At 43.8% G+C, this 27200-nt stretch overlaps 1 protein-coding gene across 1 annotated transcript in view; it reads left to right on the forward strand.

Moving 5' to 3' along the window:
* Positions 1-682: 682 nt before the first annotated feature.
* NUP210L (nucleoporin 210 like) overlaps positions 683-27200 on the forward strand; it is a 44606-nt gene continuing 18088 nt past the window's right edge. The window contains exons 1-23 of the mRNA XM_065419857.1: positions 683-855; positions 2627-2763; positions 3300-3431; positions 4358-4451; positions 5091-5241; positions 6313-6445; positions 6991-7149; positions 7715-7783; positions 9517-9623; positions 10755-10895; positions 12792-12929; positions 13844-13999; positions 14584-14782; positions 15139-15284; positions 16279-16500; positions 17033-17206; positions 17667-17859; positions 19408-19496; positions 19816-19920; positions 23026-23127; positions 24025-24153; positions 25390-25517; positions 26471-26603. Of these exons, the coding sequence (XP_065275929.1) occupies positions 683-855; positions 2627-2763; positions 3300-3431; positions 4358-4451; positions 5091-5241; positions 6313-6445; positions 6991-7149; positions 7715-7783; positions 9517-9623; positions 10755-10895; positions 12792-12929; positions 13844-13999; positions 14584-14782; positions 15139-15284; positions 16279-16500; positions 17033-17206; positions 17667-17859; positions 19408-19496; positions 19816-19920; positions 23026-23127; positions 24025-24153; positions 25390-25517; positions 26471-26603 (3210 nt within the window). The remainder of the gene's footprint in view (positions 856-2626; positions 2764-3299; positions 3432-4357; positions 4452-5090; positions 5242-6312; positions 6446-6990; positions 7150-7714; positions 7784-9516; positions 9624-10754; positions 10896-12791; positions 12930-13843; positions 14000-14583; positions 14783-15138; positions 15285-16278; positions 16501-17032; positions 17207-17666; positions 17860-19407; positions 19497-19815; positions 19921-23025; positions 23128-24024; positions 24154-25389; positions 25518-26470; positions 26604-27200) is intronic.

Raw genomic sequence — 27200 nt, forward strand, 5'->3', positions numbered from 1 at the left:
ATAACATATAACTAAACTATTGATGTAAATAAGGTTTTTAAAATGTTTAAGAAGCTTCATTTAAAATTAAATTAAAATGCAGAGCCCCCCGGACCGGGCAATGTGAGTGCCACTGAAAATCAGCTCGCGTGCTGCCTTCGGCACACGTGCCATAGGTTGCCTACCCCTGGCCTAAGTCATCCTGAAACCTTCCAGTGCCATTCTCCAATGCAGCTGCCTCTGGTGTGGCACCGGGGGCCTGGGCGTAGGTTAATTCCGGGCTCAGGAGACTGGCACCGGGGTGTGTAAGGTGCACGCAGAGCAGCCACCCCCCCTGTTCTAAGTTAATCCTGCACCAGACCCGCCCCCTGGGACCTAGTTTTGCAGCCAGGACGTCAATTCTGGCCCTGGCACTCGGAGCACACCAATGCCCTCCCCTCCCCGCTCGGGCAACCTGCGCATGCGTAATGGATAGACTCTGCGCCCCACCCGGCAGCGCCCCGAACGGAGCGGAGCAGGCGCAGTTGCTGAGCTAAAGCGCGGCAGACGGGGAGCCGACGCACGCGCTGTGGGACACGGAGGGGCGGAGGCAGCGCCGCACGCGCAAAGGCGCATGCGCAGAGTAGCGGCTGCGTGCCTGCGAGCGGGAGCTGAGCCCTACGGCAGCCGCCATCTTGTCCCCGCTCCTTTCCTCGTCTTCAGCATGAGGCTGCCGAGGCGGGGCCGGCCCCCCCCGCTCCTCCTCCCCCTCCCCTTCCTGCTCCTCCTGGGCCCCGCCCGCCCCTTCAAGCTCAACGTGCCCAAGGTGCTGCTGCCCTTCAGCCGAGAGCTCCACGTCCCCTTCGTGCTGGAGGCCGAGGGCGGCTGCTACTCCTGGTGAGGGGGCGGGGCCTCCGAGAGCGGGATGGGGGCGGGGCTGGAGGCAGGGCCTGTGGGCTGGGGGCGGGGCTTGTAGGACTGGGGAGGGGCTGGAGGCGGGGGTCTATGGGGCTGGGGAGGGACTTGTAGGCCTGCGGCTGAGGCTGTGTAGAGATGGGGGGAGGGACCAGGGTTTTTAGCCTGTGGGTGTAGGGTTGAGGGGAGCCTGGCCTGGTGATGGGGGGAGGAGGCCCTTACCTGGGGAAAAAGGTGAACATAGGGTTGTCCTAGGGGAGAGGCCTGGGCTGGAGGGAGCTTGGCCTTGGGGGTGGGGCTCAGTGAGTGCCAGCCCCCAGAGATGTGGAGAAGCTGGGTCTATGGCAGTGGCAGGGGGAGTAAGGAGCTGGGCCTGCGGTAGGAGAGAGGGGCCCAGATCTCTCCTCCGGGGGAGTCTGTGGGGAGGGGAGTAGCTGAGCCTCTGTGGGGACAAGAAGGATTTTGGCCTGTTGGGGTAAGTTATGGGTAGTGGGGCTTGACTTTTTGGGAGGAGCATATGGGCCTTTGGAGGGTTAGAGGGGTCACAGCCTATGGGGAAGGCAGGGACCCTGGGGAAAGCAGGGTTGCCTTATTAGTTTGTTTGGTCAGAGCTCTGCAACAGGCCGGATGATCTGGTACACGGTTGGTTCAGTGGCCTCCTTACCGTGCTGAGCCCTTATCATTTATGTAGGTCCTTGTGAATTTCAAAACTAATCATTGGCACAGTGGGTTTTAGCCCACAGAACTCATTGCCACAATATATTAGTAAGACCAAACCTTGTGTGGGATTTGAGAAGCGGTTAGACGTTTTTATGGATAACAATAATATCCAGAATGGCAATAGTGAATACTAACTCCCCTCTCCTGGCAAAATAAATAAACCTGCACAATTTTTGGAAGTGATGTAACCCTTATTCCTTAGGCCTTAAGCCAACCTCTAACTGTTGCCAGTTAGGAAGAAACATTTCCTGGGAGTGGGCATTCCATGACTGTCTGTTGCAACATCCTCTGAAGCAACTGGTACCGGCCTTTGTGGTGGGACAGGGTACTTTTCTAAATGAATCACTAGTCTGATCCAATATGGCAGTGTCACGGAGTTGGGGGGGGGGAGGGGAGACAAGGTCCTGCGACCCCCGGCTTCCTGCGATTCACCGTGACTCTCAGCCAGGCAGTAGAACAGAAGGTTTATTAGACGACAGGAACACAGTCCAAACCAGAGCGTGTAGGTACAACCAGGACCCCTCAGCCAGGTCCTTCTGGGGAGTAGGGAGCTTAGACCACAACCTCGGGGTTCCCTTTGATTCCCCAGCCAGCCCAAGTCTGAAACTCCACTGCAGCAGTCTCACTCCTCCTCCCCCCGGCTCCTCCCCCTGCCTTTGTCCAGTTTCCCGGGCAAAGGTGTCACCTGGGTCCAACCCCCTCTCAGCTCAGGTTACAGGCTCAGGTATCCTCACTCAAGTGGAGTCATCCCCTGCTCTCCCGTCCCCCATGCAGACAGTCCCAGCAAGACATTAACAGGTCAATCCACCCCACTTCCTACTTTGTCACAGGCAGTTCCTATGTATCCTCTCCGATAGCATGCAGCTCACTCATACCAAGGGGAACATTTCCCTAAGACACTTCCTTATTCTGAGTTTCAGATCCATCTGATGTTGAATCTATCTGTAATATACTGAAAAAAATCTGCACCTCCCTTATTTTGCCCAGATAATAAAAATAAGAATAGAAAAATCCAAATCTCTCTGTTTTCCAGGTATTCCACACGTCATGACACAGTCACCGTTGAGCCAATTTACGAGAATGGTACCACTTGTTCGCAAAAAGCTTTGCTGTCTACTCAGTCTACACAGGCCACAAAGCTAAGCAGTGTTGTTATAGCTGAGGAGCTTGGTAGGTGGATAAAGAGCAACATGATAGGGAAGGAATTGGGTGTCTAGTAGGGACTTCAAGGGCTGAGATAGAATAGGCTCATGAAATCATCCAGTCCTGCCCAAAGAGACACATATAGGATTGGGCACTATGGTACTAGTGCTTTGTCCCATCTAATTTTAATAGTGCAAGATGTGGAACTGTGGTGTATTTCAGTATCCGTTTCAAAACCACAGATCTGAGTGATGTACATGCAAAATGACAGTGACGTGTAGTGGCCACACCACAGTCTGCATGTGGCTCAAGGAAAGATAAAAGCAAAAAGTATAACAGTGTAACATCCATGCCCATCATAGTCCCAGAATGGGTTTATCAGGGACTTTGTTGAGGAACTTGTGCTTTCCGACAAAGGTGCTTCCTCCTCCTCCCACTGATTTAAGAATTGCCACTTTTTTGTTTGTTTGTTTTCAGTAGTACTACCTTCTCAAGATTTGGGAAATCAACATAAACTTATGGGATGTTGAATTAAAGCACACTCATTTATTCTCACCTTTTAGTGACAGGCCATTTACTGCGTTGTGACATCATTGTTGATATGATAAACAGTATTGAGATTATCTCCCGAACCCGAGAAATATATGTGGAAGATTCTCCACTTGAATTAACCGTGAGAGCTCTGGATGTTGAAGGTACTGTATACAGGATAAACTTCTGGGGCAACTCCAAGGATTAAACTCTACCTCCTGAGAAACAAAGACATCCCTTAATCTGAGCTTTTTAAAGAATGTATTCTGATATGTAGCAGATTTTGTTCCCATCCCCAATGTAGAAACTTTTGGGCGTATCACAAAATCCTGTATTTCATGTGCTATGTAATTTTCAGGTAGAGAAAATATGCCTGTTTCTCACTAGTTCCTAAAATGTTTTAATATGAGCAACATGAGAATTTATTGTACTTCTGTTTATCTTTCATTTGGAGGGCATATAATAACTGCTGAGTAAAAGTAGTATCCCACTTAGTGCGAGCGTAACAACTCTGTGACATTGCAAGGTTCTCAGATGCCACACTAATAAAACTGGTATAAAAACTTAGATAATAGTAGCCAGAATTCTTGTTTTCTTTGCTATTATCCCCACCACAGAGCTGATTTACTAATAATTGTTTAAAACTGTTATATTCTCATTCCAGCTAATTTCCAGCATGAAAATAAAATAATGTTCTTCTTTTCATCCTAGTTTGGTTTTTGTCTACTTGTACATGGGTTTGTGTGTTTGTATTTAGGGAGAAGTTGGATATGGTCAGAAATATTTTGGAATATAATGGGCATGGGCAAGTATACAAGATTAAGAAGGGAGAGTTGTCATCAGAAATATTCCACACCTGGAACATGGGCCTGTGGCCAGTTTGTTCACGGTTCTGTAACTGGATGTGAGGAGCTAGGCAACGTAAGGACAGTTGGTAGTGGCATAGTGATAATGCAGGGTTTTCCCTGTTCTCCGAGCAGTAGACAGTACAGGATAGATTAACACATTTAGCTGTGTAGGACTCCATACCTAAAAACATATGTATTCACCAGCACGTTTCTGAATCTGTCTGTTTGGTTTCTGTCTTCAGGAAACACATTCAGTAGTTTGTCAGGAATGACATTTGAGTGGAGCATTGCTAAGGACGATGACATGGAAGGCTTAGAACTGTCTAGCAAAATTAGGTAACTATATTTAGAATAATTAATATACCGTCTGTTGCATTTCTATAGCACCTTTCATCCCAGCATTTCACAGTGGGGTAGGAAGTACTATTATCCCCATTTTACTTGTGGGTAAGTGGGAATGCAGAGAAGAGAATTGATGTTCTCAAGGTAACAGTGAGTCAGTGATAGACCTGGATATAGAACCCAGGAGTTCTGATTTCCAAGTTTATGGGCTGACTCTTCAGTCACACAGAAGTACTGCTGCTGGTAAAGTCAGATGCAGCAGAAGCTGGCTGAAAGAGTTCTTGTGGTCTGCATATCTGTAATAAGTAGACACTGAGTGCAGGTGGAGGGTTCTGTAGTGGATTAGCTTCAGCTATCTGTGTAGACATTACCTTTCTCTGTTCTATTGCCCTGTACACCGGGGGAGGTCTGTTGTCTCCCTGACTTGGTGATTAATGGATGTGCACATATCAACTTAGAAGTTACGGGGTTTTGTCCCTTTATTCTGGCTAACATAGGTCCTCGTTCCACATAATCCTGTAAAGTTTGTCCTTCGATTACTAAAACATTTGTATACACACACACTGAAAATATAAACTGAAATGATCTTGGAGATCCTTTTCTACCTGTAAAAGCCTAGTTTGGTCTTTTTAGGATTTTAAAATACTCTGAAGCAGAGTATTCCCCACCAGACTACATTGTCGAGATGGAACGAGCAGGAAAACAAGGGGATAGGATTCTGGTATCAGGCATCAAAACTGGTGCAGCTATCATAAAGGTCCGAATTCAGGAACCAACTTATAAGGTGAATTCTTATTGTAGATTTCCCACCTTTAAAACAAAACTTGTGCCTTAAGTAGATTGCAGTTCCAGGCATATGCTTGTTAAAATTATATTTTCTTTACCATCAATACCATTATTTGTCTTTCAGAAGTTATAGGCAATGACACCATTCAAACCATTTTCCATTTAAAATGTATAAATTTGGACAGTTTTGATAGTACGGTATTGAGAAATAAATTGATCTATAAATCCCTAAAATATAATATACCCATGTATAGTGGGTTAAGAGGACACTCGATTAAAAAATCACATTTCTGTCTGAACTTGCCTGTAACAATAGCAGATAAAAAACAACACCTACGACTATTGTAACTAAGAGGTTGGAGAAAAATACTTTTTGGGTTTTTTTCAGTTCGTTACTGCATTTGTTAGCATTTGGTGGATAGTCAGTTTCACTGTTATGATCCCAAAATGATTAATTCAGTTAGTATTTTTTGTTGGTTGTGGGAGTCTTTCACATAGCAACAGAAGAAAGTCTTATTTTTTAAATATTTTCTATGTGATTGTAAAACCACAAAAATTAGCAAGAGGACTTGGGCAGATGTAGAATCTGAAACTACTTTTAACCTTTGTTTTAATTAACTAGAGTTCAGCTGACCATCCTTTAAAAGAAAATTGCCACATTTTACTGTATCTAGCAGGCAGAAGGTTCAAATGGTGAGACACTTCTTCCCATGAGTAACTGAAATTTATTTTAAAATAATATTTTTAATAATAGAGTTTTAATTTTGAAATCTCCTGCTGCTGGTGGCCCTTTTGCTGAAAAATTACAGTGTGATATTGACAGAGTGGGATGTCTGGCCAATGTCAAACTCTAAAACTCGTTTCCCTCTTGCTTTTGACACTGCTTTCACAACCATGGCAAAGCTTTTGCCCATTAAAACCAAGCATTCTGTTTAATACTTTTTAAAGTTCTACTTTTGATTGTTTAACCCTCTATTGACGCCTTGTGGGAGCCGTGCTCTCTCACACATTTCTATCCAGTTTTTGCAGAGTGGTAGTAAGCTTCTGGTTTCTATCCGTCCTCCATTAGAAAGTAGCTGCTGCACTGGTGCGTCTGTTGGTTCTGGAGAATATATTCCTAATACCATCCTATGACATTTACCTTCTGGTTGGAGCCTACATTCAGTACCAAGTTGCTAAAATTGTACAGGGAAAGATCACAGGTAAATACTTTTTTTAATACCTTCAAGTTTCCCAAAATCTTCAGAATTTTTTTCTAAGTGAAATTACAAAAGTTAAAGTCTCGTGCACAGGTGGTATTTCACTTTCCTGCAGTTGCTGTTCCTGACTCCTGGGGAAGCCAGGGTTAAACTTAACCCTGAAACCCAACAGAGCAGATGTTTTCCATGCGTGTCTAATGTCCCTTGTGATGGGTCTGTGTCCTACAGAAAAACTCAAATCATAATAGCAGTGGATGCCGCTGTATAGAGGCCAATGACTATTGAGTGGAACAGTGCTTCAGTCTGTGGCAATAGAACATTTGAACTCCAGATACTTGATGCACTTAACCAACCAAGACTGTTAAAGCTTGCACACAGCTATTTGATGGTCTTCAGGGCTAACATACCTCTGCCCCTGTGTGTGGGGGGGGTTACTTCTTTGGTTGTCAGGAACCCAAATCTGTGCCTTTATAAAGAGAGAATCTTGTGGAAGACAGAAGTAGACTATTGTGAAATAACTGTTTTAAAAAGTAACTTATTTCCTGCAGAAGTAGATTTGCCTCTTGAACATTATGAGCTTGAACTACGTGACCCCATTGTTGCACCTGGTGGGTCTGATCTTATTCCGGTGGCCAGACTGGATGTGGACACAGCCACTGTGACAGCAATGCAGTTGGGACAGATTAGTCTGGTCTTTGTTCATAAAAGTATCCTTTAAATAAAGTTGTAACCATGTCAGTCTTCTTTATTACTGTGGCCGTTCTCTTTCCTAAGCATGTCAGACCTGAATTAAGTAAAACCATGCTTCAGAAAGCAGATTTGGTGAGGCCCCACCCTGCAACACCTCAGAGAATTCTATAACTTCTTAGGGTAACTCCCTCCCTCAGGAAGATGGATTTTCCTTCTTCAGCCCCTATCCCTTCCTCAAGCTGGGCATGATGACATACTCATTCATCCACTTCGAGGTCAATATCATTGGTTCTTTTTGGCCAGTGCCCATCACTCAGCTCCTCGCTCAACTCCTTCACCTGTGATGCTTCTGGAATGAGAATGAGCCTCCTTGCCAGGTTCACAGTCCAGTTCTCATTGAAGTCAATAGAAAGACACCCATTGACTTCAGTGGAAGTTGGCTCAGGCCCCAGGTCCCCACATTTATGGGCTTAAGGAGTCCAAGGACATATGGTTTATTTAAAGGCTTCTGTTGCTCCCATACGTCCCTCCTATTTTTTTTTCCACAATAAGACTGAATTCCTTCTTTATACGCAAACTAAGATATTCACATGCGAGCTGCATCTGGACTTCCAAACTGCACTGTCTATGTCGTAGAAGCTGGATTTCTAGGTAATTAATCAGAAGATAAAAGCTTGATTTTTAAACTCTTATTGCTTCATGTTATTGACCAATCAAATGTTTGACTTTTAAAAAAGTGACTTAATTATATGATAGCCAGGGCCGGCTCTGGCTTTTTTGCCGCCCCAGGCAAAAAAGCCTCCGGCCGCGCCCCCCCCCCCCCCGCGGGGGGGGGGGGGCGGAGCCCGGGGGGGGGCGGCGAGCCCCGGCGGGGGCTCGGCTCTCCCCCCGGCGGCCAGAGCAAAGGGCGGCGAGCCCCGGCAGGGGCTCGCCGCTCTCCCGGGGGGAGGGCGGCCAAAGCGCCGGAGGGAGGGCGGGGAGCCCGGCTGTGGCCCCGCTCTCCCCGGCGGCCCGAGCGCCGCGCCGCCCCCCTCCAGGTGCCGCCCCAAGCACCAGCTTGGTTGCCTGGTGCCTGGAGCCGGCCCTGATGATAGCATTGCTCGTGTTAGAATCTGTTTTACGTCTATCACACAGAAACCTGCTGTTCTTGCTTGTAAAGTGCTGTGTACGTTTATAGCACTATACGTGTTTGGTTTTAATAATAATAAATGTAAAAATAAATTGTTCATATAGTTTACAGAAAACGTATATATCTGTTAAAGAAAACAACCCCATGCTATTTCAAGCTTCCTCTTATTAATTATTGCATATTTTTGTTTATTGTATACTTCATTTAGGGCCATTTTCAAATAATTAGATGTTAGAGGGTTAAAAGCTTATGTTATGGTAAAATTCCAACACTTGCCATGTTTTGCACATGACTGCATTAATTAACAGGCAAAGTGATTTTATATATATATATATATATATATATATACACACACACACACACATGTGCACACACAATTTGTATGATTGCTTTGTATAAAGCACTTTGAACCTTACGAGTGAAATGCCTTCTGTAAATGAAAAGATCATTCTTATTATCAGTTAGCCTCAGTTCGTGAAAGAAACAGGTCATGATAGTAGGATGAGACTATGTCTTATTGAAGAAACAGTCTTTGCTTGTCTCCTTCCAGGTACATGGGCTTGAAAATTCAATCTTGCATATTCACAACCCAGAAATCTAGCTAGTTGCCTGCTCTGTAATTTAGAGGCGTTAGTTAAACTTAAAGATTAACGGCACAGAATGGGCACCAGAGTTGGAAATAACTGGTCTCAGTTGCCGTATGAACCTATGCAGTCGTGCTACATTATTAAAAGTAACTACGCTGTTTACAGAGCTGTTTTCCATAGGAGAGTTGTCTGGCGCTCAAGAAGTATTGAGAAGAGGGACTGGATTGTTTAAGGGATGGGTAATTGACCCTTTTGGGTCACAAAGTCTCATCCAGAGTAAATGCATAGTGACCATGAAATTACCACCACCTGATTGGCTGTTGAGTCTCCGTTCACTTTGCAGCGAACAGATGCCTGCATCACAAAACTCACCACTTCTGTTGGCACTGGTTTGCCCCTTTGCTGGCCCAGGAAAGGATTTACCGCACACTTCCTTTCTGCTTCTATAAGTGCTCCAGAGTAGGAGTAAGAAGCATTGCAGGGAAATTTGCATGTACTGTTGCCTGTGTTCTACCATTTAGGGGATGAAAAGGGGGCTGCAGTCTTCAACGCTGTGAATGCAGCACCTTGCACCAGCATTAAATTAATGAAACTGAAACCTGGCTGGGTTTTTATTCAATGATTTTCTTGTTTTTAATAAGCCACCTTTCTTTTACATTTTATTTCAGGTTTCAGTGTTCACCCAGGAGACAGGTGGGTTCTAGAAGTGAAGCGAGCATATACAATCACTGTTGAGGTGTATGATAAATCCAGCACTAAAGTCTATTTATCTGATGTGAGTATGTGGGAAGGGTCTGTTGTGCTTTATTCCTTACAGACCCACAGCTGCGATAACTGAGGGATTCAAATCCCTTCAAAGTCTTCTTGGAAATAGCTTATTCTTCAGATGTTTAGGATTGAGAAGTATTCAGGTCTCTGGAATTCAGCTTAATGTGATGTTACTAAAGAGAGGATAACTTATTTTCAAATTTCAACTTCCATCTTCATTTAGAAGCTGTAGTGTTCTAATAAATGTAATTTTTCTTATGCCTTTACATTTAGGACAGCTTCAGCACGCGGGGAGAGTCTGCTAGGAGGTTCTTACCCACGAAAGCTTATGCTCCCAATACTTCTGTTAGTCTTAAAGGTGCCACAGGACCCTCTGTTGCTTTTTACAGATTCAGACTAACATGGCTACCCCTCTGATACTTGCTAGGAGAAAGGCAGCCTGGTTTATTGAAAGGAAGGAAGGTTCAGTGGTTGGGCACTAGCCTAGGAGTCGGGACAGCTGGGTTCAGTGCCCTGCTGTGCCACAGACTTCCTTTCTGACCTTGAACAAGTCACTTAGCTTCTCTGTGCCACACTTCCCCATCTGTCAGACACGGGGTGATAACACTGCCTGACCTCACAGGGGTGTTGTAAGGCTAAATACGTTAAAGATTGTGAAGTGCTTTGAGATCTACTGATTGAAAAGTGCTATATAAGAGCTAGGTCTTATTGGTGATAGTCTGAGCTGTCTGCCAGTGGCTTATAGTGACCTTATGCAAGTCACTTAAACCTCCTTGAGACTTTGTTTCAATGTAATTAAAATGGCAATGACAATGTTTCCTTAACTCCTGGGGATTTTTAGAGGTTGTTCTCCTAACAGTCATTTCCTTAAGAAAAATGTTCTTCATTCCAATACAGAAACCAAAGTAGGATGACTGGGCCCTTCATTTACCCAACTGTATCCAGAATGCACTCCCAGCTTACAGTTGTTTCATAACCATGTTGGTTTCCGAACTCCGGGAACACCCAGCGTGTGTGTGCGCTCATGGCCTTGCAGATTTCTCTGACTGTATGTCTTGCGATTCTTCTGATAGAACGTGAATCCAGTTTCTCTGGGAAGTCGTTCCTTCATTGATTTCTGTTTTTTGTTGTTTTGCAGAACCTCAGAATAACTCACCAGTTTCCCACGGAGTATTTTGAAGAGTTCTTGTCTTCGGTTAATGGTTCTTACCATATAGTTCAAGTCCTGAAGGAGGGCATCACAGTAATAAAAACTGCCCTGGTATCTGTTCTTCTACAGGTAAGAGGTGAAGGTTGTACCCTTCCCTTTCCAGAATTTACTGTTGCCTAAAGAGTTGATCCAGTGCCCATTAAAGTGAGTGGAAAGACTCCCATTGATTTTAATGGGCATTGACTCAGACCCTATGATATTACTGTTCACAAATGTATAAGATGAACTCCTGTATGTTTCAAGTTATGGCAGTACTTTACTTTGAATCGTAGCAGATGGTCCTATAAAACCTGTGTGTATAAGCATCTCCTCCTGGGGCTCCTGGGATAGCGAGCTCTCTCTGAAGGACAGCGTGATTTCCTCAGAGACATGAAATCTAAGGACTAGAGAGAAATGCCATGACTAATTGAACTAGGTAGTGCTGAAGATCAATAGGCTTCACTAAGCTGCTTTAGTGCTGCACCCTTTCCTACACTATTCTGAATTTTCTAGGGGTTCCAAACAGGAGTAAGGGGGTGAAATGAAGAAAAAGAAAATGTATGTTGACTATCAGGAAAAGCTATAGGATTGTCTGCCAAGGGAGATGATGGAAGATGCTTTGCTCAGGACATTTCAGAACACAGCCCTTGAGAACATAGTATAGGGAACTATCATGCGCTGCTCATAGGATGGACAAGATGCGGACGCTGTTGGACCTTTTCCATTTGTAACTCCCAGGATACTGTTCACACTGACTAAAGAAGCGAGCTATACTTCCCCTATAAAGAACCTTACTTAAAATCAGTGGATAGACAATAAGTAAAAGAAAATGACCTATTAAGGATTAGGTTTAGGGAGAAAGTATTTTTAATGTACCAAACATTTTTCTCTGTACAATTCCAGGCTTTAGTAAATGTGTTATATAGGGAAGATTTTGTAGAAGTCTGCTTAATGTGCACAGATTAAGGCCACATGCGGCCCTTGATCTGGAGAACATCTCTAACTGAACTGAATGGGCACTGAGGACAGTATATGTCTCTTGGATTAATAGGCTTGACTAAAATGAATTCTTGGGTTAGCCTGTTAAGCTGGCTGGTTGTTTCTGTCCAGTTGTAATGTTCTCTTCTAAATGGTTTTGAACTAGTGAGAGGTCTTGGTGTAACTAAGTAGCTGGGATTCCTCTACCTTTGCTCTAAACTTGATGTAAAGTGCAGTTTAGTGTTATTTCTTCTCTTTTAATTCTCTGCTGGCAGCAAGTGTGCTTACTTGTCCTATAGACCATACAAACAGGAGCATTAAAGGCTGCTTTTATAGAATATTCTATTTTTGTTTTTATAACTGTAGGAGCAATCTTCCTTTTATGAAATCTAGATTTTGCCCCCGCTCCTTCTGTTTGGTGACATACTGTACATTTCTCAGGCGTGTAGTGTTTGACTATCTCCTAGAGTTTTACACACGAGGCAACAGCTGTTGGGAACAGCTGGAGGTATTGCTGCTGTTTTGGGGGAATTTTGATTAAGCTTATACAAAAAAGAAAAAACAATTGACTTAAAGCAGAAACACAGCGTTCCTTATTCCCACCTTGTTTTCCAGGTAATCAGTACAAATAAGAACCATTGTTTCTTCACAAAGTGTCAAATCTGTCTGCAGCTTGAAGGGAGGAGTATGGTATATATGGAGATATACCTATCTCATAGAGCTGGATGGGACCCCGAAAGGTCATCAAGTCCAGCCCCCTGCCTTCACTAGCAGGACCAAGTACTGATTTTGCCCCAGATCCCTAAGTGGCCCCCTCAAGGATTGAACTCACAACCCTGGGTTTAGCAAGCCAATGCTCAAACCACTGAGCTATCCCTCTCCCCAATATGCATTGTCTGCACATGCTGCCACCTCCTTGTACAGGCAGTTAAGCACTAGTTTACCACTTTTGTGAGTAGGGTGGCATCGTTGCTTGAAAGATTATTGTTCCTTGTTTTGTGCCTGTAGGCTGGCTCTGAGGATTACTTACCTGTCCCAATCAGCCATGAACAGGAGGTGAAGATTTACTTTCCGATCAAGCTGACACCCTCCTTCCTTGCATTTCCACACCATCCCATGGAAATCTTGTATCGGTACAAAGTTCAGGTGAAGTATATATGGTATGGAACATCAGGAAGAAGACCTCTTTGATATGAGAGTCCCTTCCAGGAAAAAAAGCTTATTAATTACTTCTAGCCAAATAGAGACCTTGTTAGTATCCACAATAGCTAGTGAGAGGGTGTGACAGCCTTTGTTTCTTTGCTAGCCTGATCTTGCACCCATTAAAATAAAGGGCAAAATGCTCATTGAATTTACTGGGGACAGGAGCAAGCCCCGTGCTAGCAACATCACAGGCAGATGACTAGTGCTTTCCTTTAGCCCCTCTGCAAGCCCCACCCCTCCTCACCAGGCTTGTTTGCTCTTTCCCTCCCTCACAGGTGGTCACATTTTATCTTTGTCCTAAACTGCTCCTTTTGATCCTGTTTCTCCAAGGCTTTGTCTTCCTCTGTCATCTCTTCTCGTTCCCTTCTTTACTGATCATGCGCCCATGTTTCTAGCACCATTTATCTTTAGTCTGGCTACACAGCCTTCAAGCCCACTGGATTCCTGTATCATTCTAAACTGTATTGTCTAAGCAACTAGAAAAGGGGGCTGCGACAACCTTCTTTCACTATTCTGTTCCTGGCTGTGCCACTGACTTACCTTAGATAAAAAAACCTTCCTGTGTCTCATTTGTTTCAGTATGGTTTATACTTTCCTATCCCCCCCTATAGGGGGATTGTGAGACTTAATGAATGCAGGTGAAGTGCTTTGAGATCCTCAGATGAAAGGAATTGAAGAAATGCTGTTATTACTTTATTTTTTACCCTATTAGCATGTTGTTCCACAGCCAAATCAGCTCAAGCACACAGTTTGCCAAAGAATTAACACTAATCTTGATCCCTGCACACAATCCTCCTCCCGCTTTAGTACTCGGTAATCTGAACTGTTTACCTTTTCTATCCTCTGCTGTTTCATAGGTAGAAGGAGGCAGTAGCAATTTCACGTGGACCTCTTCCAATCAGACTGTAGTCACAGTCACCATAAAAGGAATAGTGACCGCCGGGGTGGTCAGAGGGCAGAGCACAGTACAGGCCAGAGATGTGCAGAACCCCTTCCATTATGGAGAAATAAAGGCAAGTCTTTTCCTGACAAAACTTGCTTCAGTGACAGAGGGGGTTGCTTATCCAGGTTTAGAAATCTAAAACTCGTATCTGAAGAACAAAGTTGATGAGGGGCGCCTGCTTAGAAATGTTGGATTTGATTCTCCTCTGACTTACATTGCAGTTCAGTGCTTCAGACGAGTTACTCCGTCTCCTGATACTCGCTGGAGGGAGGGAGTAGAATCACCCCCAGGGTTGTTGCTGTTTGTTTGTTAAGCACAGACTTCTTATCAACATATTAACAATTGTCTGCTGAGCACAACAATATTAAGATTTATTTGAGTCAGGATGCCTGGTGCGGTACAGTAACAATAAAATCAGCTATAACTGAATCTCTTAAACCTGTATAGTGGAATTCTGCCTATACGATTAAGGCTGCAAGTGGAATTCAGCTGCTAAGCCTGAGGTGGCTTCCACTTTTATGTACTCTGCCTGCCTCTCATGAGAGATTCTCGGTTTCCTTCTTGAACCAGCGGCACTTTGCAGTGTGACTCGATTCTAACCCTGGGGGATCTAACCCTTCCTACTTTGCTGACTGAGACTCTTGGTCAGTGCAGGTGTATGTCTTGAAATTGACGAAGATGGAGATTTTGCCATTTCATGCAGACATTGAGATTGGCCAAGTTTTGGAAGTTCCACTCATGATGTACCACACCGATAGGGAGACAAGGGAGACCATTGCTTTTACGGACTGCTCCCTCTTAGCCCTGGACATAAGCATGGATAAGCAAGGAGTCTTCATCCTTGCTGAAGAGGGTAAGATAGATGAGCTCCAAATTTGCTCACTTTTTAAAATACCTGTTTGCAAAGTCAATTTATAATTTATTTCCCAAAGTGCCGTTCCCTGTTTTCCAGTTTGAGTATTGTGTCAACCAGTCACAAGGTCTAGCCAGAGGGATAGTCATCCTGTCATCATGTCTGGAACTGTATCATTCGACTCTTCCGACAGCTAACGGGGACAGGACAAGTGGAGAGAGGGGGACAGTCTGGGAAACATTTAGGAAAAATTTTGGTAGTCATGGATTCCATTACAGCCGTAACCCTGTGTCCAGACATCAGCCCTGCTCATCTGAGATGTAGAAAGTGCTGAAAAAATGCTCTAAAATTTACAGGTAATCAGAAACCTGGCCTGACATTCTGCTCCAGTATCCAGTTAGCAGCAAAGTCCTTGGGACACACTTTAGTAACGGTGAGCGTGACAGTGTTCCAGGAGTATTTTGAAACCAGTGCCACATTTGCTGCTTATGAGCCTCTCAAGGTGAGGAGCTGCTCCCCTCCCTCTACTTCCTTCCCTGCTATTTGAGTCATTCTTTTGTCTTTGCTGTCTTCACATATTTGCTTCTGGAGCGAACCCACTGATGGTAGTGAGGCACCAATGCTAGTGCACACTTCCCTTCTGTTATGGACTACCTGCCGTATTCATGTTGTCATGGAATTGTGGTCAGAAAGAGAGGGTACTTTACCCCTTCCCCGCTGAGGGATTTGTGAGGCTTTATTAATTAACATTTGGCAAGTCCCTTGGAGCGGGGAGTTTAAAGCATATCACCCTGAAATGTTGCTATATTTTTCTCTGGGAGGAGGAAGTTCCTCCTATACCTCTTTTTCCTTAAATTTACACCTGCCCACAGTTGAAACCATATTTTGCAACTACCAGACTCAGAGGATTGAATAAATTCCTTTTGTGAAAAAAACATCAAATGTATCTGAGCAGGTCCTCTATTTCAGTAGCAATTTTTTTTTTCTGTTAGCTGAGCTTTCTGCTGCCCCAGTAGGGTGTCTTTTTTTATTTTTGGTGCAGATGATTATATATAGTATTAGTTTTCTTACAGATAGCTCAGTATAGTCCAACCCAGATCCAGTAACAAATGGCCTCTTCCTATAATATTGTGTAGTTTCTCAACCTTTTGGGCCTGCATAAGAACATAAGAACGGCCATACTGGGTCAGACCAAAGTCAATCTAGCCCAGGGTCCTGTCTTCCGACAGTGGGCAATGCCAGGTGCCCCAGAGGGAATGCACAGAACAGGGAATCATCAAGTGATCCATCTCCTGTCGCTCATTCCCAGCTTCTGGCAAACAGAGGCTAGTTGGCTCTACTTAAAGGCCCCTTCCATTGCCAAGTGGTATAAAGGAGCCTGAATGTAAATGAGAATCAGGCCCATTGGTTGTATTATAGACGTTACCTTTTGTATGTCCTTGCTGAGACTATATATTAAAATAGCACTGTCTGTTAATTTCTCTTTGTGTGATCAGGCTCTAAACCCAGTGGAGGTGGCGTTGGTGACTTGGCAGTCAGCAAAGCAGATGGTGTTTGATGGAGGGCCGGGGCCATGGGTTTTGGAACCATCTCGTTTCTTTTTGGAATTGACTGTGGAGCATGAGGAAAAAATTGATGTTACACAGGTCCGACTGCCAACTAAAAGGAAACAGAACCAGTACATTTACCGGATTTTGTGCTTGGAGTTGGGGGAGCAGGTAGGAAAAACACCTACATTTTCTACAATGTAATAACTAGTTGGCAACAGATTGGCTAATATCTCACACATAAAGCAATACAGTGTGAAAAAAACATGTTCCATTTCTCCTGACAGGAAAGTTCATGGCTTGCACCAGCACAATCTAACTAAGGGACAGTTTGACTCTTGTGTACCAAAAAGTCATTTTAGAAACTCCTACTGTCTACTTCACTGTGGAAATAGAAAAAGGGATAGTGTATTGCTGCATCTGATACTTAAAAGTATTGGGAGCAGAGACGCTTCATTAGTGATGGTGCCTCCCCAGACACCCTGGGCCTCTAGAGATTCTCCCATAGAATGTTTGTTTTTGAGTCTCAGTATTTTTTTTATATATAGACTAGACCTTTATCACAACCCCTGACCCCCGGTATGGTCTTGCTTTTGTTTTCTTTAAATAAACCCATTTTGGGATGCTGTTCAACAGGAAATCATGGGTATAGCTGAAATTGAAAAGCCTGCTGGTTAACCATCTCCCTTGCATATCCTTGAAGGTACTTACGCTCCGAGTAGGTAATCAGCCAGGAGTCCTGAACCCTAGTCCTGCCGTGGAAACTGTGCAGGTGACTTTCATTTGTGCTCATCCAGCCAGTATGTCTGTGACTCCAGTGTACAAGATAGCTGCAGGTGCCCAGCCTTGCCCGTTGCCTCAGCACAACAAACAGCTGGTAAGACTTTATATGTTTTAAAATGAGTGAATAACACTCCTCTCCTATAATCATTTGTAGGGTGATTGGAAACCCATGATGCGTGTGATATATTTGATGTCCAGATGAAGCTTGTGTGGCATTAACTGGTAATTTAATAGCTTTTATCAGGAAATCTATTATCTGAAGATGGAATCACCTCTGTCAAATGAAACTACTTTGATGGTCCCTGCTCAGTTCCTCTGCCCATCAAACCGGCTTGGTAATTACGTCAAATTACTGTGTAATTTGGCAGTAACTCATTCTCTGCATAAGAAAACTCCAAAGAGGAATCACAGCATCCTGGGCCCTGTAGTCTCCTTAGGCTGCACCTCTCTCGTTCAGATGAATGTGGCTATGGGCTGCATTGTACAAGGTGGTTTTCCTCTAGAATCAGGCTCCGAGTTACTAATGAGATTGAGTTCTATTCTTTTGGGCGTAGATCCCCGTGTCCAGTTTGAGGAATACAGTTTTGGAGTTGGCCGTGTTTGATCAGCACCGGCGGAAGTTTGACAACTTTAGCTCCCTGGTGCTGGAGTGGAAATCAGCCAATGAAAGTCTCGCACACTTTACTGACTCAAAGTCCATGCAGATGGTAGCAAAGGATGATGGGAGTGGACAGACCAGATTGCACGGTACCTGTTCAGTTTTATACACTGAACTCCAGTGAAGTCAGTTGGAGTTGCACCTGCTTACCCCAGCACTGAATTTAGCTCAAACTCTCTCTCTCCTTCCTCCTAATATAATCTCTATATCTATGCATCACCATGATATCTGGGCTTCACTTTCTCTAATGATTTTGGCTTTATTAATAAAGAATTTAACATAAATTAAGCTCAAACTCCAAGTTTCCTCCCTAGGCTGGGCTCCTCCTAGGTTCTTCCCTAAGGACTGTTCAGCCCACTCGCTAGATCAGAGGTGGGCAAACTACGGCCCAGGGACTGCATCCAGCCCTCCAGACGTTTTAATCCAGCCCTTGAACTCCCGCTGGGGAGCAGGGTCCGGGGCTTGCCCCGCTCCGGCGCTCCAGCTGGGGAGTGGGGTCAGAGCCTTGGCCCACTTCGCGCGGCTCCCAGAAGCAGCAGCATGCCCCCCTCCAGCACCTACACATAGGGGCAGCCAAGGGGCTCTGCACACACTGCCCCTAGCGCTGCCCCCGCAGCTCCCATTGGCCAGGAACCACAGCCAATGGGAGCTGCAGGGCAGCGCCTGCGGACAGGGTGGCACCTGCGGACAGGGCAGCGCACAGAGCCGCCTGGCTGCGCCTTCACATAGGAGCCGGAGCGGGGACATGCCGCTGCTTCTGGGAGCTGGTTGAGGTAAGCGCTGCCCGGAGCCTGCCCAGCCCTGATCCCCTTCCCACAAGTCAAACCCTTCAGTCCCAGCCCGGAGCACCCTCCTGCACTCCCAACCCCTCATCCCCAGCTCCACCCCAGAGCCCACACCCCCAGCCGGAGCCCTCACTCCCCCCCGCCTCCCAACCCCCTGCCTCAGTCCAGAGCCCCCTCCCGCACCCTGAACTCTTCATTTCTGGCCCCACCCCACAGCCCGCACCCCCAGCCAGAGCCCTCACCCCATCTTGCACCCCAACCTCCAATTTGGTGAGCATTCATGGCCCGCCATACACCTCGGGCCAAAACGTTTGCTCACCCCTACGCTAGAGCATTTCTTTAGCGAGCCAGTCCCAGTTCCCTTACATCTGCAAGTGGAGTAACAAGCCACCTGCCTGAGTCAGCAGCACTCACTTAACCCTTTCCCAACAGAATTTCCTCCTGCTTCCAGGGTGGGTGGGGTATGTCAGATAAACACTGCTACTCTGTTACAGCCTTTAAAAGTGCCATAGCATGGGTAATGGATTATAGATGTGTGTTTTTAAATGTATAACACAAGGGAGCTGTCAAAGAACAATTCAAGCAGATTTCTAACAATTAATTAATTGCTTCCAATTCTTAACACTGAAATTATTGCTCATGAACCTCATTTGCAAATATTGCATCCTGCTCACTCTTATTCCTAGTTGAAGGTGGAATTGCTGTTTTTGTTTGTTTTCCATCTCTTGTTTCCAGTGAAATATGCATCCGAAGAAGTGGGTTGTAGCCCACGAAAGCTTATGCTCTAATAAATTTGTTAGTCTCTAAGGTGCCACAAGTACTCCTGTTCTATCTGCTCTCTGTTGCTTATAGGGCATCAGCTCCTGGAGGTGCACCGCATCAAAGGGACTATTCTGATTGGAGTCAGCTTTGTGAAGTATTCAGAGAGAGGCAGTCCAAGAGTGAGTGGAAGAGGCCATTTTGGGCATAGTATGGATTGCTTAATCTCTGACTGATCTGTCTAGCAAACTGTTGCAGTCTACTGATAAATTGAGCTGAGTAGGTTAGGATTGTGCAAATAATTGTATCTTCAGGATTGAATACTGGGTTTTGTCCTCTTTCAAGAGGAAAGTCCTATTTCTGCCATCCCAGCCAGTTAGGAGAAGTGCTAGTGCACTGCCACAGCAATCATCAGTTCCTTCTGTGAAAGAGAAGGTTTGGGGTTTTGTGACTAGAGGGAATACTAATGTCACTTCTCTCTGGTTTTGGTTGCATATTTAGGAAGTATCTAACTTGCTTACCTCCACGGCTGTGGAGTTGTTACTGGTAGAGGATGTAACGGTGGTGCCAGACAATGCCACTATCTATAATCATCCTGCTGTGAAGGTAAGAACGTTATTAGTATGGCTACATTATATCACATCAGTCTTTGGTATATTATGTGTCATTTTACCATCAGTAGATGTTTTTTTCCCCTCAACTGCCTTCATGAACATTTGGAGGACAGTGACTGTGTGTCCCTGCATAAAGCTCATGCCCATCTGTTGTATAACTGCTCATCACTTCATGGAATGATAAACTCTTTGATCTCTCCCTTTCTGCTCAATGAAATGTAAATACAGTGTGGTGTTGGACTGCAAGTGCTGCTTATGTTCAAGGGTAGCAGTGCTTCTGAAAAGAAGGCCACTGTTCCAGATGAGTGTTAAGAGAGATGATCTGCAAGTATTCTTCGCAATACACTTAATGAGGCCTGTCCTGTTTCAGTGAAACTGAAGAGACAGTGCAATTAGTGGAGGAATCACTGTTCATTGCCTTAAGACATCCTTCTGTTGAGTGTCTCTGTAGCACTCCCAATCCCTGCCCACTGGCCAGTGAGTGATGGGAAATCAATCTTGGGTTTTCCATTTGAAAATCCAAAGCACTAACCCCCAGGCTGGACCATTCACAATTATTTTAATTGGATACATGGTATTAGCTGATGCCCTTGAGCTTCCTTTCTTTGTACGGTAGCAGGGGAAACATGACTTTGTGTATTAGAGCTGGCTAGTCTTGATCACCTCATCACTTAGGGCCAAATTTGAGGTCTTTACTCAGTTTTTACTCATAAGAACATAACAATGGCCAGACTGGGTCAGACCAGTGGTCCATCTAGCCCAGTGTCCTGTCTTCCAGTGCCTGATGCTTCACAGGGAATGATCAGAAGAGGACAATTTATTGAGTGATCCATCCCCTGTCATATAGGTCCCAGCTTCTGGCAGTTAGAGGTTTAGGGACACTGGAGCATGGGGTTGCGTCCCTGGCCATCTTGGCTAATAGCCATTGATGGACCTACCCCCATAAACTTATCTCATTCTTTTTTGAATCCACTTCTACTTTTGGGCTTTACAACATCCCCTGGCAACGAGTTCCACAAGTTGACTGTGTGTTATGTGAAGAAGTATTTCCTTATGTTTTTTTAAATCTGTTGCCTGTTAATTTCATTGGGTGGCCCCTGGTTCTTGTGTTATGTGAAGGGGTAAATAACACTTCCCTCTTCACTTTCTCCACACCATTCATGATTTACAGCCCTCTGTCATACGCCATCTTAGTTGTCTCTTTTCTAGGCTGAACAGTCCCAGTCTTTTTAATCTCTCCTCAAATGGAAGCTGTTCCATACCCCTAATCGGTTTTGCTGCCCTTCTCTTCACTTTTTCCAATTCAATATTTATTTTCAATTCCAGTTATATGATTTTTGAGATGGGGTGACCAGAACTGCAGGCAGTATTCAAAATGTGAGTGTAACATGGGTTTATATAGTGGCATTATGATATTTTCTGTCTTGGTATTTGTCCCTTTCCTGTGGTGCCTAACATTCCGTCAGTTTTTTTGACTGCTGCTGCAGAGTGAGCAGATTTTTCAGAGGACTATCGAGAATGACTTCACGATCTCTTTCTTGAGCAGTAATAGCTAATTTAGACCTCATCACTTTGTATGTATACTTGGGATTATGTTTTCCAATGTGCATTACTTAACATGGAATTTCATCTGCCATTTTGTTGCCCAGTCACCCAATTTAGTGAGATCCATTTGTAACTCTTTGCAGTCAGCTCTGGATTTAACTGTGTTTGGTAATTTTTGTATCATCTGCAAACTTGGCCACCTCACTGCTTACCCCTTTTTCCAGATCATTTATGAGTATGTTGAATAGCACTTGTCCAAGTACTGATCCTTGGAGGACCCTGCTATTTACCTCTGTCCACTGTGAAAACTGACCATTTATTCTTAACCTTTATTTCCTATCTTTTAACCAGTTACTGATCAGACCTTCTTTTTTATCTCATGACTGTGTGTTTTGCTTAAGAGCCTTTGGCGAGGACCTTGTCAAAGGCTTTCTGAAAGTCCAAGTTCATTATATCAACTAGATCACCCTTGTCCATATGTTTGTTGACCCCTCAAAGAATTCTAATAGAGTGGTGGTGAGGCATGATTTCCTTTTACAGAAGCCGTGTTGATTTTTCCCCAACAAATCATGTTCATTTATGTATCTGATAATTCTGTTCTTTACTACGGTTTCAACCAGTTTCCCTGGTACTGAAGTTAGGCTCACTGGCCTGTAATTGCCAGGATCGTTTCTGGAGCCTTTTTAAAAGTCAGTGTTACATTAGTTAACCTCCAGTCATCTGGTAAAGAGGTTGATTTAAGCGATAAGTTACATACCACAGTTAGTAGTTCTGCAATTTCATATTTGAGTTCCTTCAGAACTCTTGAGTGAATCCCATCTGGTCCTGGTGACTTTTATTCCTGTTTAATTTATCAATTTGTTCCAAAACCTCCTTTTATTGACATCTCAATCTGGGACAGCTCCTCTGATTTGTCACATAAAAAGAATAGATCAGGTGTGGGAATCTTCCTCTCATCCTCTACAGTGAAGACTGATGCAAATAATTCATTTAGCTTCTCTGCAGTGGCCTTGTCTTCCTTCAGTGCTCCTTTACCATCCAGTGGCCTCAGTGGTTGTTTGGCAGGCTTCCTGGTTCTGTTGTACGTAAAAGAAATGTTGCTGTTCGTTTTTGTGTCTTTTGCTAATTTCTCTTCAAATTCTTTTTTGGCCTGCCTAAGTATTCCTTTACACTTGATGTGCCAGAGTGTATGTTCCTTTCTGTTTTCCTCAGTAGGCTTTGACTTCCAATTTTTAAAATAAGTGTTTTTTTCCTCTAATCCCTTCTTTTACTCTGCTGTTTAGCCACGGTGGCATTTTTTTGGTGGTCTTACTGTTTTGGTTTTTTTTAGTTGGGGTATACCTGTAATTTGAGCCTTTATTACAGTGTTTTGAAAATGTTTCATGCAGCTTGCAATTCTCAATTCTTACTTGGGCTAAAACTCCCTTTGGAGACTGAGTAAAAGCTGAGAAAGGACTGCAGGATTTAAACCCCTAAGTCAGTGAGCCAGCAGTTTGAGTTGGTAGAGGAGTGAGTGCCCTGGGATTTTACTCATTTTTCTGTACCATTCTAGGAAATATTTGATCTAGTGGAAGGATCTGGGTACTTCTTGGTCAACAGCAGCAAAGAGGAGATTGTAAACACTACATACCTGGAAGCAGAGAGTGCCATCGAGGTGAGCACATTCAAGATGTTTTCCCCTGGAGAAAAGCCTGGGTTCAAAATCTCACAGTGAGATTCACCCTCCTGGAAAGAAATAGATATTTTTTCTTACTTTCCATCTCTCATTTCTTTTTACCTTCAGAACTGTTTATGCAGTTCACTTTAACATGCTGAATTACTTTATTGCCAGCAAGTGTGTAAAGTGGGCCAGATATTTGTTAGACTAGATTTCTTAGTAAGGGAAAATATTAGAATAGTGGATTAAAGTATGCCTGTCACCAAATGGTACAAAATACACTGTATCAGCTACTGTGTATAGATTGTATTTACCTTTTGGGTTTTATTATATGGGTAGGGACTTGGCTGACTTCCAGATCCTGTATAGGGTGACACTTTCAAGCATTATAGTTGCTCAATCAAAATTAATTCTCTCCTGTAGTTTTCCTTGCTGCTATTTCCTGTAACAGTAAATATAATACAATATACTATTTGGTGCTAACGGGCCCAGAGGCATGAGTGAGCAGCAGAGTCAGAAATCACACTTGAGTCAGCTTTGCTTTCCTGTAAAGAGAAATTTAGCCTGAATATCAGGAAGAAACATCCTGACTGTGTGACCTTCTGGACTGTTGAATAATTTCCAGGGAAAGTGGTGAAAACACCATGAGTTGAGACATTTAAAACTAGACTGGACACAATGCTCTTGGAACTGTGCTATAGGAACAGTCCTGTGATGGTTTCTGGTTGACCCTAACAGAGCTTTTCCCTCTTTTGTTTACATGGTGGTTTGAACAATGACTTTTCAGCAGAATGCCAAACTTGGTCACTTTTACAAGTTAGCTTTAGCTTGATGCAAATTAAATCGGTATCCACTGCAGATAGTATGGCTAGTACCTCCTCACTTTCCTTGTAGATCATCCCTTTGCATCCTGGATCTCTAACCCTGGAGGTCTACGATCTCTGTCTGGCATTTCTGGGACCAGCTACAGTCTATATACATGTGTCTGATATGCACGAGTTGGAGGTGGATCTCATTGACAAGGTGAGGCAATCGCAGGGAAACTGAAATGTCTGTAAAAAACCTAGCCTGCTGGGATGTGATATTTTGTTTGTTTGTTCTTATTTCCGTTCACACTTTGTTTGTTTGTTTGTTTGTTTTTGCATTGTATGGAGCCATCTGTGAAGTAATTTTCCTTTCAAAAGATATTTGTTTTATTTTCACACTGTTAGAGAAATCTGTATGAACGTCTCTTTTTAAATACAAGAGACATCGTCAGTGTGGCAGCCTTTCATCTAGGCATCCAAGAACAGGATTCTTGGCTATTCCAATATGCTGTTGGCTCCCAAGGACAAAGTATGTGACTGCACAACATGCATTCATCATCCTGAAGAAACTCATCTCTCTCTAGGTTGCTTAGTAACGAAGATAGACTCTTAACTATGGTGGGTGGTGGTTTTGAGAGTTTGAGGCTTCAAAAATATGAGAGTTACACTTTGGTTCTATAATTCTTACGATTCTTTCTTCAAATCTTGTGGGGCAGAGATATTTCACATGAGCCACATAGCTGGGCTTGGTGCACTTGGTGCAAGATTTGTACACAGGACTGCAAGAAAAGTTGTTTTTTCTTCAATACTTGGTTAGACGCTACCCACTCCTGCCCTAGTATCTACTCTTCTCTTCTTCCCTGGGGGAGTAAACAACTTCTTCTGGAACTGAGCTGCAAGGGGCTTATGTTGAAGATTGAATGCAGTGTCTTAGCTAGGTGATAAACCATGAGATCTTGCATCCACTTCAGAGGTTTGTTTTTGGCAGTAAATCATACTGCTGTAGAAGGACCAGGCCAGTCTTTTTGGTTTTGTTTTTTTCACATTTTATTAATGTGAAATCTTAATTTACCTGGGTTAAAAAATGTATTTAAGGCCATTCAGTGTCCCAACAATAGTGTCACTCGCTACACAATGGGAGACCCAGTGTGAATCCCTGCCTCATACTGTAGGGGCTGCCATACATTCTGGCAGCCCCACAGCAGCTCTTAGAAGAGATGAGCCTCTAATTTTAACAGCAACAATTCTCTATTTCTGATGAAGAAGTGACACTGAAAGAAGAGGGAGCCTGCCTGCATCCTCTTGAATGTCCTGCCTATGTGAGTATCTCTCTGCAGGTAGGAAGGAGAACTTAAGAGAGGTAAGGTGGGTGGTGTCCTTTTGCAGCCCATCCAAGGTTAGGCATAGGTACAGAGACCCCGCCAAAAATGGTAAAAGTGTTCTTTTTACCTAGATCGAGATTGGCAAATCTGTCCTAGTCAGCGTGCGAGTCCTTGGTTTTCATCGACATCCATTCAGGAGTAAATATTTCAAGTACATGAAGCTCAAACTGCAGGCAGCATCTGCTATTGTTACACTTATGTGAGTACTACAGTAGGCAGCCTGGTGCATTTCCACCGCAAATAGCAGCTGAGAATATCCATCCTCTACTGCAAAATAGAACTGATTACTACAGAGCAAAATCCAGCACCCTATCCATCCCCTGGCTAAAGGAGTGTTGTGGTGACTAGATGTCCAAACTCCTTCATTCTGTCTCCAGTCATGTCACTGTCCCAGCGTGTGTGGTCTTGAGAAAGTCACTTCACCTCCCCATGTCTGAGGTTTAATCTTCTGTAAAGTGGGGATCATACATAAGTACCTCATAGGGTAGGTTTACAAATTCGTATTTGTAAACCTCTCAGTGTAGCTCCTCAATGAAAAGCGATGCAGAAGGCAAAGTGTTATCTCCATTCCCATCACTCGGTTTTCTACACTGCCACGGAATCCCCTTGCCACAGAAAAATATAGCTGTGTATTAAATATGTTTACATTGTTTATTTCTGGCATGGTTAGTCCATAAATGTATAGCTCTTTTGATTGAAATAGCTTGGAATCCCTTTATTATCTTAATACTGTACTGCTTGCTTACTGTGGAGGCAGATGAAAATATATGTACTTACTTACAAATATCTTAGTATTCAGCAATGATGTCAGAGAAAATGGATTATATAACTTAACCTTGCCACAGCATGACAAAAATATTGTGTGCATGAGGAAAGAGACATTAATTTCCCTGGAAAATATAGATTCCAGAGCATTAACATGATTGAATACAGCCACAGACATTCTCACAACTATCACAGATTGTGAATTCTGCCACTCAGAGCTTTGTGGAACATAAGTCTAGGACTGTGTTGGCTGTCTAGAAACACAAACCTCGGTATTAGAGACTCATTTTAAACTCATCAACTAGTTAAAGACATTTTCTGTCCCCAGCATCATATGATTTTAATGCAAGCTGGGAAACGTGAAATAACTGTTAAGTATCTTTGCAGGCTAATGGAGGAAGTGGGTGAATACTCTGAAGTCTATGTACTCCGAGCTGTCGCAATAGGCCAGACAACTTTGGTGGCTACAGCCTGGGACAAGATGGGAAGAAAATTCACTTCTGCTCCTCGGAAGGTTGAAGTAAGAATGCTCACCATTTGTGCCTGCCTACCTTCAGATGTTTCTCACTTGGTGTAGAATCATTTCCTTCAAAATGCAGTGAAAAAAACACTTGGATAATGTTGGCCTGAAAAGCTTGGAGTTTAGATGGGTTTGACAGTCATAAAAGAATGGAAAGGTCTTATAAGAAATCACAGATTTCCTGTAAGGGCAACTTGCTGCTATTTGTATATTTTACCAAATTATCCCATTTTCCTTATAAAAATCTGTGTAGTCCTGATGTTTATAAAACAGAGGGTGTTTGCTAACTGGGAGTCCCATTCTCTGTTATAGAGATCTCAAAAGGATGTGGCATAATCAGTTTAGAGAAATGCACATGTGATTTATTTTTTATGCTGTAGCAAAGAATTCAGATACTGAGCTACCATCAGTCTCGTTGGTCTCTAAACTATAGGTAATTTTAGCTCTTGTGAGGTTTTTTGTTGGCAGCGGTGGTAGAATTTCTGTGGCACTTCAAGACTAAGTGCAGACTGGCTTGGTGCCATGTAGTGCACCACTAAGCAAGGAGTATTTTTAATAGTAACGGTTTGTCTTTTAAAAAGAAATCCTGCAGCAGAA

Source organism: Emys orbicularis, chromosome 20 (assembly GCF_028017835.1).
Source record: "Emys orbicularis isolate rEmyOrb1 chromosome 20, rEmyOrb1.hap1, whole genome shotgun sequence".
NCBI lineage: Eukaryota > Metazoa > Chordata > Testudines > Emydidae > Emys > Emys orbicularis.